General features: G+C 40.3%; 1 protein-coding gene across 1 annotated transcript in view; it reads left to right on the plus strand.

Annotated features, from left to right (window-relative positions):
* LOC121523230 (rap guanine nucleotide exchange factor 5-like) overlaps nucleotides 1–13,431 on the plus strand; it is a 105,911-nt gene that overhangs the window by 46,204 nt on the left and 46,276 nt on the right. The window contains exon 9 of the mRNA XM_041808021.1: nucleotides 2,887–3,075. Within this exon, the coding sequence (XP_041663955.1) occupies nucleotides 2,887–3,075 (189 nt within the window). The remainder of the gene's footprint in view (nucleotides 1–2,886; nucleotides 3,076–13,431) is intronic.

Raw genomic sequence — 13,431 nt, forward strand, 5'->3', positions numbered from 1 at the left:
TCTCGGAAATGCCGCGATAACTTTGTAGATCCTTCTCCTGCTTTGTGAGCATCAACAACTCTTCTCAAGCCTAAACTGATTTATTTTGTTTTTGTCACGATACTTTGTCCAGTCCACTGATGTTTTTAGACTGTGTTTAAATGTGAAGATAACCCCCAGTTTAACTTGATTTTACAAACTTTGAGCATTACAAAGTTAAAGACTATCATTGAACAACAGTTGTTTGTGCTATAGCTCAACAAAAGGTCAGTTCTGAAGGAGGCTGATACTTTAGACCCTGGTAGTTTTTGGGTTTTGAGAAATAATTTAGTTTCTGTGTGCAAAGTAAAATAATGTTAGCACCCAAAATGAAGCTAGAATGTTTGGAAAAGCTGTGCTAAAAATTCCTTGCTCTGTTTAATAGCGCTTGGGAAATCACTACTTCTTATTAATTATTCTTAACTGGTTGTTTTTTTCAAATGAAGTGTGAGATTTGAAGTCTCAAGATTTTTGTTCTCAGTGCCTCCTTTTGAAATGTCACTGGAACAGACTGCATGTCGCCGATCTATCCTAGAGACAATCTAAGACACTCACACTGTCAACATTTTTCTTTCATGTGTGTCCATTAAAACATACAAGAGATTGCCTAACAGTTTGTCACCTTCTGACTAACAGTAAGACGTTCATCAGCATCAGTAGATAGATAGAAACACTTGCTTGTCAGCATTAGATTGTTGTGACACAACAGATACACATCAGAACGTGCCACATTGTTTATACATGTCTGTCAACAGGTAGGTTTCGGCTGATATCAGTGCTCAATCAGAAGAGATGCATCTCTATTTATAAATGGAATATTTTTGTTATCATATTTACAGTGCATATAAAAATAATTCAACTCCCTTGGGTGCATTACCTTTTAAATCATGGTTAGTATAGTTGACAGAGAAAAATACAAAAATATTTTTTTAATTTCAAAGTGTAAACAGATTTCTACAAAGTAACAATATGTAATGTAAAAAGTAACTGCATAAATATTCACCCCCTTTAATTTGACTGACCTATCTCAACAGAGGTCCAGCTAATTGATGCTTGTAGTCTCACAATTAGTGAAATGAGGATCACCTGAGTGTAGTGAATGTGCCTCAAGTGATTGTAGTTTAAAGACACCTGTCTCTGGAAGGTCCAGACACTGGTTAATCAGTATTCCTGGCTACCATTACACCATGAAGACAAAAGAACACTCTTAAAAGCTTATTGAAAAGTATTAGTTAGGGTATGGTTACAAACACATTTCCAAGGCACTGAACATCTCCCAAAGTTCAGTTTAATCCATCATCAAGAAATGGAAGGATAGGCACATGTTTAAATCTGCCTAGATCAGGCTGTCCTCACAAGAGAGGCCACCAAGACACCTATGACTTCTCTGAAGGAGTTACAAGCTTCAGCAGCTGAGATGGGAGAGACTCTGTATACAACAACTGTTGCCCAGATTCTTCAGCTCAGATTCATCTGGACTAGAGTTCACCAAAGGCATATGGGCAACTCCATGGTCAAGTGAAAGGAAGTTCTTTGGTCTGATGAGACCAAAATTGTGCTTTTTTTGGTTTTCAGACAAGACTCTATGTTAGACACTGCACAAACACACAATCCCCACTGAGAAGCACGTTGGTAGCAGCATCATGCTGTAGGGATGCTTCTCAGCAGCAGGCCTTAGAAGGCTTGTAAAGGTTGAGGGTAAAAAGTATGCGGCAAATAAAGGAATATCCTGGAAGACATTCTTAGAACTACAGATTAGGAGAAGGTTTATGTTCCAGTAGACAATTACCTGAAGCATACAGCAAAAGCTACACAGAAATAGTTTAAAGACAACAAGGGGGGATGCTGGAGTTGCCAAGTCAAAGTTCAGACCTCAATCGAACAGATAGTTTGTGGCTGGACTTGAAAAGAACTGTTCATGTCTGATCCCCATGCAGCCTGAGATCTTGAGCAGTTTTGCAAAAATTGGAGTGAAATTGAAGTGTTCAGATCTGATTGAGAACTATCCACACAAGGTCAGTGCTGTGATTTCAGCCAAAGTTCACTCTACTAAACACTGACTCGAAGGGTATTTACATTACATATTTTTACTTAATTAACATGATTTTGTAGCAATCTGTTTTCACTTTGATACTAAAAAGTTGTTTTTTAAAAAAGAGTCAAATTATATTGACCATGATTGATTCATAAAATCAATTAGAGGGTCAGACATCCAAGGGGTGTATAAACTTTTAAATACACTGAAGTATTAAAGGAAGGCACTGGATATCAACTTTATGTGTAAGTGGTAAACATGCAGATTATGTAACAAACACATTTGAATAAAGAGACATTCAAAAATAAAAAGAGAGGAAATTATGACAACAGCTTGCCTGGCAGTTCTACTAGTCTTCCCACAGGTCCTCACACCTTTTAAATTATTCTGTCCAGACAGTTTTTGGACTGTTTTCACTCTTTCTGAGATCCTAAGCTGGACTACAAGGATGGTTACACTTCGAAGTCTGAACTGTAGATGGGAGGAGGCAGACAGATGACACACACCCCCTACCACACACACACTCTTCCCACACAGACACACTCCCGCCCACTTCCACTACTAATCACACACACTCACTCTTTGTAGACACAGAGCAGTCAGACTGAGACAAAGAGAGAGGTGCAACAGATAGTGGGAATTACACAGTGTAATAGATAGAGAGAAGAAGAGAATTAGAGAACAGAGAGAGCCTGGATTACATTTTCATCTCATTCTCCTCACATGGACACAAAAGGCCGGCTCAGAACTCAACCCTGCTGTAACTTCTGACTGTCTCCAACATGTCCTGGGACTGTGGCTTGAGATATGTCTTCATGCCTCCTGTGTTGCAGCTGGGCGGTGTGTGCGCACTTCGGGACGGTGGTGGTGGAGTTGGTGGTGGTGGCGGAGGGATTGGGAGCGTGTGCGGGCGCGAGGAGCTAACCAGCCGGCTCGGGTTGGAGGCCGTACAGAGGCTGGCGAAGGATGGCTGCAGGCTGCTGCAGAACCACAACTACAGACTGTCCGACAGAAACCAGGCAGTGAGTAAAGTTTGCAATAACGGTGCTTTTACTTTGAAATGTCACTTATTCCATGGAGTATCTCTCATAAACTGATGATGCATTTTTGGTGAACTTTTTGGTCTTTGTAATCTCTTAAGTGGTCTTTGCTGTTGGGTTAGCATGAGTAGAGAGGAGTGGATGATCATGTGGTCAGGATTGTCGTCACTTTTTAAGCTTTGGGTTACAGTTACTCATGGGGTAAATCATTACAGCATGCATGCTCTCTTGTGTGCATAATGAGTACATGTTAAGTTATCTTTGCAGATGCACATTGTCGCTTCATTCAGATCACTTCAGACGAAACAACCAGCCATCCTCCAGCTCGTCTTCTGTGGGTGTTAATAATGGCTCAGTGCAATGTGATCTCACACTTCTTCCACAGTCTGTCAAGTGCTGCAAGTGTGCATCTTTGCTCACTTATGCGTGCGAGTCTGGCGGCTATACAGCTTATAATCATGTGTGGGAGCCCATGTATGTGTGCATGTTCATGCACTGTTGGTGCTGTGGCAGGCTGAGTCAGTGTGTGCGTATAATGAGTAGGATGTTAGTGAAGCGTTGTGCTGTATAATCCCGCTCTACAGAACACCTGAGGGCAGGAAACCAAGCGAAGGCAGTCTGATTTCACACTCACATCACCAGGCATGAGTTTAAGAAGTCGAACACATATCACATCAGCCTTGGAGTGTGACTGAAACCCAGTCTATAGGGGCTCAAACAAAGTGCATAGGAATTTACTTTGATTTCTTAAGTATTTAAAAAAAAGGCTGTGATGTTCTGAGCTTCAACCATTTATTACAACTATTTAGAACAACTGCCAACCTGACTCTTCAACTGGAAATCTTTGCAAACTGTATCTTGATTAAACTTTTATCAGAGTAAGACATTTACTCCTGTTAAAGAGTTATTCAGGTTTATTTATAAAGCACCTTTCAGGATTAGACATCACAAAGATTAAAAGGCTGATCAGAGAGTTTTCAACAGATATAAAACAGATAACTCCACAAAAGCGGACAGGGACGGATAAAAAAAGGGGCAGATCTAGATAAAAAGTCTGTCTACTAGATGTCAGAGAAATAATCCTTCTCACACATACTTAATTTATGCTGAGTTGCAGAAAAAATCCTACACACAATTATACAAGAGAATGAACAAGAAATAAAGCATTGAATTTGGTTTGAATCTAAAATAATAAAGTTTTAAAGAATCTAATAAGAAGGAGATGAAAACAGTTAAAGGCTGGGCCACACACTGGTGGGTCAGGACCTTTTTCTGGTCTTTCTGTCTTGGTTGTAAGCCAGGAAAGTATGTGGCAGAAAGTATATGATGTGCTTTTATTGTGAAAGATATTTCTCGTCTCCTTTGCATGTCTCAACGTCCTCATTTTTCTTCAAAATCACTCTGTTACGCTTGAATATCCTCAGAAATATGGGTCGCTATTGGTTGAAAAAGAGACCTGACTAGGGATGTCATGAGATATCATGCCATGGGATATTGTGAGATCAAAATATCACGAGTTTTCTTTTTGAGATGACAACAGTCTTGCGAGATCATGGCAGAGGACCGTGTCAAACTGGAAATAACAAAGACAACAAAGATGCTGCTGACACTTTAAACTTGTTTAGTGGAAGCTAGTGAAGAAAGAGAGCTGATCCACACATGATCGCACCATTCTCATCTCACTGTGTATCATCTATCAGCTGTTGTCTACATCACTGGTTCCCAACCATGGGTCCAAGACCCACTTGGTGGGGGCACCATATATTTCGGGGCGGGGGGCACAAGGCTCTGTCTGCTTTGAAGCTGCCAAAATTAGATTCACTCATACTAACTAAAATCATAATAAAACACGTATGAATAGTTCATGACATCCATGTATCACCTTTTGTTTGCGTGGGTCCTGGGGGTCCTCAACTCCTCTACAATACAGGTAAGGGGGGCTCATAAGAAAAAAAGGTTGGGGACCGCTGGTCTACATGAAACTTTATGTAGCACAGTGGACAAACATGAAAGTTGATCTAAATCCTCGGCTCGCTGTCCTGATGTGTTAAAGTTACATCAAAAAATGAGGAAAACAATATGGATGAAATCCTGGGTGAAATGAAGGTACAGTTATGCCTTTGTTTTTCAGTTGTTAAAGTAAGTAGTACATGGTTGGTGATGCTACCTGGCCTGCTTGCTCTCATTGTTGTTGTGGGTGTTCTGCCAGAGACATGAAAGGGAGCAAATCTGGCCTGAAGTTGGGCTAAAGTTGTGTTGTTTGGTCAGCTTTAATGGAAGCACTTTTACACATTCAAAGCTTCTGTGAGGAGTTTTTTCTGGTTATGAAACAGACTGAAATGAGTACAGATGTCCCTTTATGACTTGGGGACAAAAAAAGGCCACCAGCATAAAGACTGAATTGTTTATACCTGTTTTTAAAATCACTGCTGCAGGGTAGGTGTTAGAGTAAGTGATCACTAGAACACCAAAGAATTAGCCTTTCTTACTTTTACAGGGCAAGAACCCTTGGTGGGTGGTACACATGACTGTTGAAACAAAGTAGGAGGGGAATAATAAAACCCTACTGAAAAATATACAGGACCAAATCCTTAGATGAATAAGAGCTGTTTTAAAGTAACCTGACACACCAGATTGACTTTTTCGTATATCCATTTCACTCCTCCCATACAAAGCATTTGGCAAGGGCGGGACCTTTCCAAAAATTTATGGAAGATGATTGGACAGATGTTTTGTCTGTGTCATTTATGATGATCCAATCAGAGTGACGCCAAAAGGAAGTAAAAATGCTTAGCTCCAGTGCTAACCTGAGCTCTACATATTTAATGAAGAGCGGAGCTTGTTGGTGGATAAAAATTCATGCTGAAGCCTATCGGCAGACTCGAGACATATCTTCTATGCCAAGAGCCATTATATAACCGGCTTATAGTGCAAATAAACCCCCCAGTAAAGATCACAAACTCATGCTGAAGCAGGTCAAGAGAAGGGCGAAAACATCTTTTCTGTCATGAAAGCCTTCTGCTTAGCTCTTCTTTGCTTTTGTTTTAGTGAAGAAATGTGATCCAGGTCTGATAGAACTGCTGCTATACTGTAGCTACATCCATGATAAATGCTACACCGTTGCTACACTGTCCAGTAAAACCTAACAGCGCCTGTAGTTACTGCCTTATTCTCCTCAAATGACACTGATTGGTTCATCTGTTTCCAAGTCTAGCACATATGTTGTGGATTGGAGCTTTGGCAAAGCTTTACATGGAGTCTGGCAAATCCTTCTGCTTTGGTTAAAAGGAGCTTTAAAAGAAAGATCTGAAAGTAGGAATGCACAGATACTGGTACCAGTAATGGATATCAGTGCTGATACCAATCCTAAGTACCTGTACTCAGATAGATATAGCAGATGCTGCTCTCGGTACGTGAGTATGAAATCAAAGTTGGAGCCATGTCTGAGGTTTGGGGACATTTTAGTATAAATGAGGATTAGATAAGAGGAGAGATGAGGAACATCTTTGAAAACAAAAACAAACTTTTAAAATCATTTCAAGAGCAGTTATAGTATTATTAAGTACTCATAAATTTGGTTTCGGAGCATCCCTGTCAGAAAGTGTACTATTTTATGTGCTTGACAGATGAAAAGTAACATCACAAAGCAACATCAGCAGCTCATGTAAGCGAGTTCAAGTCTATTTAAAACTTTGTGGGCTGGTTAGTTAAATAACACCAGTTGTCTTGGCATCCTGGTGGTTATGTCCTCATGCTCCACGTAAAGAGGCTGTAGGCCTCAGGGTGGGTGGCCCTGGTTCAAGTTTGACCTGTGGCTCCTTTCTCTGTACTCTCCCAGTTTCCAGCTCTGTCTCAACAATAAAGGTATTAAGGCATTTATGATGTTTTCAGACCTCTGAACCTGCCTACCTTTACCACATCTCAGGGTGATTATCTTCCTCTCTGAAGTTTGGAACATCAGCATGACCAAAGTTGGAATAAAAGCAGGTTTAAATCGTCAGAGGCATTAAAAACATCTTTATTGAGAACATCCACACTCTCCGTAAAAGAAATATTATCCTGTTGCTCCCTATAAAGTATTTGCTGTATAGAGATGATGCTTTTCAATGATGCGTGTCACACAGGGTTGTTTTTCTTGTTGAATCATCGTGAAACTCAGACTTTAAACTGCGGCAAAAACCAGAATCAAGCAAACAGCTCGGTTCACCACTCTTCTTTCAGGTTGTCATGGTGATTTTTTGTATTTTTTCCAGTGACAGACACGCTCTGACAGACTGGTGTGGGCTGTTTCCACGGTGATATAACCCTTTAAATACAGTGTTTGAGCTGCATCTCTGCCGTCCCCATTTGTCTTTATACCTGCATTTCTGCATTGTTTCAATTTACCAGCCTGCACTCACAGGCTCTGGCAGCTTGTGTTACTTTCCCATAGTTATGGAAGGAACTGTGTGTTTTTGTGCATGTAAGGTTGTAGATTATATTCTCTGCTGACCTAAAAGCATTGTGTTTTTATTTTCTTATCCTTTATTTCCAGGAATCAGGCCCAGAGCTATCACAACACAGATATGGCTCTGTCGCTATCAGCACAGACACCGACACACAAACCCGCACAGGAACAGGAAGGGAACACAGAGTGCTTCCTTCAGGCTATCGATGAGGCCCACCTTTCCTCTGTACAATCTGTCATATTCTCTGTGTGAGATGAACGGAGAGAGACAGAAACAGGAAAGATGTTTTAGAGACAGGAGTCCTGATTGTAGAAGTGTCTGAAGGGTATTTTTTTCATCTTCTTTTTCCTGTGTGAAATAAAAGAAGTGTTCACACAGTTTATGACCCCGTGAGGGGCGCAGCCAGTGCATGTCTTTATTTTCTCCTCCCAGATCTCAAACCTCTGGAGCATAAAGTCTGACCATTCAGAGGCAGAGACGGAGAGGGACTCTGCTGGAGCGTACTGAGCGGAGGAAACAGAAAAGTAGAGAGAAGACAGAGGAGGAAAGGGTGGAGGTGGAGTGGAGGTACAGATAGATGAATTGTAGGAAGGGATGGTGAGAAATGGAAGGAAAGAGACGGACACACCTGCTAGGTGAGAACATGTGAGCGTCCTGAGAGGTGACCTCAGAGAAGCAGTCACGAAAGTTTGCATATATGAGCGTCAGCCCTGACCATAGGCCTTCTGATGATAAATTTAAGCTTTGACAGGATGGATTACATAACAGCGCGTTTAACATACTGTCTGTGTTATCTTTCCACCAAGGCCTGGCGTATGAGGCAACCAGTGACTTGTTTCCCTTCTGATAAACCAAATATAAAACTAACTGACAAGTATCAAGATAACCCCTTAAAAACTTGAGTGCAAACAGAAATACACCACTTATGCACCACCAGAAAGCTCTGATTCTCAGGATTCTGACAGCGTAAGCCACTCCAGGATAAAAACACCACAGCAGATATAATTAATCCATTTATCAGACTAGAAACAGACAATAATAAAAGGGACAGCATGACATTGGAAATGCTCCTAAACCTAATATTTCAACAAAAACAGTCCTGCTGCATCAGACAGAGTCCCCACTATCTAGATCCAGTCAAATGTTAAGTCTGTAACAATAATTACATCCACAAAGATCCAGGGACTGTTTTTTTATCGGTTTGCAGTTGTTCTCAATAGTCTTCTGTATTTGCTGTAGTAATGTCTTTATTTCCAGACAATTATTAGCAATAATATCTAGATAAATGTCTGCCAGCCTTGATTTTCTTAATGTTCACCTGGACTTTTCCTCATAAAAACAAGTGTAAAATCTTCATTTTCTTTTCTGTTGGTACAAACTTTGAATCTAAACCAGCTTAAGCTTCAGGCTTGAGTCCAGTCGAGTTTTCCCGCTAAAACCTCCAAGTTACAGTCATCTTCAGACCTCTATATTCCTCTGATGAAAAGCATGTAGCTACAAACCAAAGCTCGCATTGCAAAATAGTGCCAAACACAGAGGCATTCTTAGTGAAAAATAGAATATATCAAAAGTTTTAGATATTGCATACAATTGAGACAGGATTGTTTTTTGGCCTATTTTTACCAGAGGAACTGGTAGATCTGCTAAACTGTATTCAAGCCTCTCAAAGTCCATCCTGTTTGAGGGGGCAAAGCTCGCTTTCTACTACAACTTAATACCTGGTACAACCCTACTTCAGAGATATCGAAATATCCCTTTAATAACTATTTAATTTACTTTACTGGATGGTCATCCTAATGCCGGCCCATGAGGGGGAAAATGTTTAGGATTTTCATTGTCTAGTCATGCTCATGTCAACAAACCACAAAACTGATTAAAACAGACACTCCTTTTTTCTCCACAATCCATTTTTTTAAACTTTTATGTACTGTAAAGTATACATATAGCTAAGTACTGTTGGTGTCCCAGTTTGGATCGGTTTTGGGGTCTTGGTGAGGTACGGGTTCGGTTCATGGATAAAAAAGTAACATATAGCCTCAGATTAATAATTCTAGGTTCCCCCTGCTCATTATTATTATAATTAGTTTAAACTAACATGAGTGCAGCTCATACTTAGTTCCATCTCATGTTATTTAAATCTATCAGTGATAGTTGGTTTAACCTGTGGTGTATGAAACATGAGACAAGGAAGAGACAAATACAAGAAAATTGCAAAGTAAAAAGCAAAACAGAAATTAACAGCTTAATATCTCCTGATATGAAAAAAATACAATGTAAAATGCTAATTAAGATATGTGCATGTGCATTGCGAAGTGTGCTGTGACACAACTGTTAGTAAAAAAGCCGATGCAGTAGGGCTGGGTATTGTTAAGAACCTCACGATTCAATTCGATTTCGATTCTTTAGGTTGTGATTCAATTCAATATCGATTCGATTCGATATTGATTTAAATGCTTCAATGTCGATTCAGTAAAAAGTAGAAATACACAAATAACCTGTTAACAATTTTTTAATAATTGTTTTCATGCCCATGTGAACATACAGTCGCTAGAAAAAGTATGTAAACCCTTTAAGATTTCTTGGATTTCTGCATGAATTCATCAAATGTGTTCTGATCTTCATCTAAGTCACAACAATAGACAAACACAGTCTGCTTCAACTAATACTGCACAAAAAATGATATGTTTTCATGTTTTTATTGAACAAACCATGTAAACATTCACAGTGCAGGGTGGAAAAAGTATATGAACCCCTAGGCTAATAATAACCTCAACCAAACATTTCCTGTAGTTGCAGATCAGACCTGCACAACGGTCAGGAAGAATTTTGGACCATTCCTCTTTACAAAACTGTTTCAGTTCAGCAATATTATTCGGGTGTCTGGTGTGCATCGCTCTCTTGAGGTCATGCCATAGCATCTCAATCGAGTTGAGGTCAGGACTCTGGCTGGGCCACTCCAGAAGGTGTATTTTCTTCTGTTGAAGCCATTCTGTTGTTGATTTACTTCTATGCTTTGGGTCGTTGTCCTGTTGCATCACCCATTCTCTGTTGAGCTTCAGTTGGCGGACAGATGGTCTTAAGTTTTCCTGTAAAATGTCTCGATAAAATTGGGAATTCATTTTTCCATCAATGACAGCAATCTGTCCAGGCCCTGAGGCAGCAAAGCAGCCCCAAACCATGATGGCCCCTCCACCATATTTCACAGTTGGGATGAGGTTTTGATGTTGGTGTGCTGTGCCTTTTTCTAACGTTGTGTTCCTTCCAAACAACTCAATTTTGGTTTCATCTATGGACAGAATATTTTGCCAGTAGTGCTGTGGAACATCCAGGTGGTCTTTTGTAAACTTCAAACGTGCAGAAATGTTTTTTCTGGACAGCAGTGGCTTCCTCTGTGGTGTCCTCCCTTGAACGCCATTCTTTTTTTTTTAAAGGTTTATTTTGGGCATTTTTGTGCCTTTATTTGATAGAGGAGGATAGTGGATAGAGTTGGAAACAGGGATGAGAGCAGTGGAGAGACATGCGGTAAAGGGCCTCAGGCTGAATTCAAACCCGGGCCGTCCACGTCCACATGGGGCGCGCACCTTAACCACTCGGCCACCTGTGCCCCATGAACGCCATTTTTGTTTAATGTTTTACTTATTGTAGATTTGTCAACACAAATGTTGGCATGTGCCAAAGACTTCTGTAAGTCTTTAGCTGACACTCTAGGATTCTTCTTCACCTCATTGAGCATTCTGCGCTGTGTTCTTGCAGCCATCTTTACAGGACAACCACGCCTAGGGGGAGTAGCAACAGTGCTGACCCTTCTCCATTTGTAGACAGTCTGTCTTGCCGTGGACACATGAACATCAAGGCTTTTAGAGATACATTTGTAACCCTTTCCAGCTTCATGCAAGTCAACAATTTTTGATCGTAGGTCTTCTGAGAGCTCTTTTGTGCCAGGCATGGTTAACATCAGGCAATGCTTCTTGAGAAGAGCGAACTCAAAACTGGTGTGTGTTTTTTATAGGGCAGGGCAGCTTTAACCAACACATCCAATCTCATCACATTGATTGGACTCCAGGTTGGCTGACTCCTGGCTCCAATTAGCTCTTGGAGAAGTCATTAGCCTAGGGGTTCACATACTTTTTCCACCCTGCACTGTGAATGTTTACATGGTTTGTTCAATAAAAACATGAAAACATATCATTTTTTGTGCAGTATTAGTTTAAGCAGACTGTGTTTGTCTATTGTTGTGACTTAGATGAAGATCAGAACACATTTGAAGACCAATTTATGCAGAAATCCAAGAAATCTCAAAGGGTTTACATACTTTTTCTAGCAACTGTATGTTCACATGGGCATGAAAACAATTATTAAAAAATTGTCAACAGGCTTTTTCTATTCTGTATTTGGTAAGGCACCTCACGTTTTTGAGCAATAAAACATCTGAAAATAAAAATTTGCACAATAATAACTTATTTGTGCATATGGAGTACAAAAGTAAAAAACATGACAGTTCTGTATAAACACTGAAAAATAAAGTGCATGTAAACTTAAATACTATTTCTGTCCTCTTGGAAATTGTGATAAACCTCACATAACATGGTTATGGTTGGTTGTTGTTGTTTGGTCGAGTGCGGCCTCCGTCCATACAACACAAATCACACACACAGCGACTCCCACTGGCCAGGAGGTGAATCAATTCAGAGGATTTTGAATTTTGATATTGAATTGGGGGAGGAAATATTGCGATGCATGGATTAATCGATATTTTTACCCACCCCTACCATGCAGTGGATACTCGTGCAAACTCCTGACCCGTGTATGTCAGTGAAGGATCAGATTGCCGATTTGAAACACAGGATGTGATGTTGCAGTGAGTCTGAGTGAAGCGCTTACAAACCCACCTGTAGCTGCTGTTCTTCTACAGGTCTGGGCATAGCCTTTATAATGTATGAGCATCAGTAATATCATGACGCTCTCTGCTTTCACAACTGGAGGCTTTTAAAAACCGCATAGGTGAGGAGAGGGAGAAGAACCTGGCGGGTCTCGCCTCTCTTCTTTTTCTTTGTGTGTTTTGATTTTCCGGCTTCTTCCTCTTCTTCTTTAGTTGTTAGTAGTAGTTGGTGAATTTGCCACTGCCACATTTGTTCGTTTTATTTAATGTTTTTACCGTGACCATTCGGGACAGAATAAATACAGTTATACCTCTAATAAAACCCACTGAATAGATACTTCTGTTCATTGACATTACTTCTTGTTTTCTCATTAACCTCCACACTCCTCACTGTCTCTCACTTTCAATCCCACTCTCCTGCCTTTCTTTCTTCTTCTTCTCTTTATCTCTCCGTCATTCTTGTTCCCTCTCTTCTGTGTTGCATAACTGTCTGACCCCTCCTCACCCAGTGTTCAAGTGCATACTTCGTATGTTTTTCTGTCTCATGACTTGCATTCTTTCTCAGGCTTAATTTATGTTGTTCTTGGGCAGATCTATTCGCACTGAACCATTAAGAAACTATTTGTGTGTAAAAATGTGAAATATGCACGTATACTTCCATATGCACGGTGGGAATGTTGTAAGATGTGCTCTTGTGTTGTTGGTATATTTTCTGGGAGCCGTTTGATGTTGTGTGTGTGTATTTGTGAGTGTGTTATGATGCCGCCTTCCTCTCTTTGGCTCAGAGTTGTTTTTCTTGGCATCGGTGTAAAGAGCGCGAGTGTGTTATCGGAAAGATCAACAATTTGCTACTGTATCAGGAACACAGACTTCACAGCACTTTCTTCTTTGTTTTTATTGTGGTTTCTGCAGAATTCATTACATAACTGCTCTTATTTTCTTTTTTTATACTGTTTTGCACGATATTTCTTGATCAGATTATTGCTGGTGCAGAGTGGAGAGATAAAGGTC

This window comes from Cheilinus undulatus, linkage group 16 (assembly GCF_018320785.1).
Source record: "Cheilinus undulatus linkage group 16, ASM1832078v1, whole genome shotgun sequence".
Classification (NCBI taxonomy): domain Eukaryota; kingdom Metazoa; phylum Chordata; class Actinopteri; order Labriformes; family Labridae; genus Cheilinus; species Cheilinus undulatus.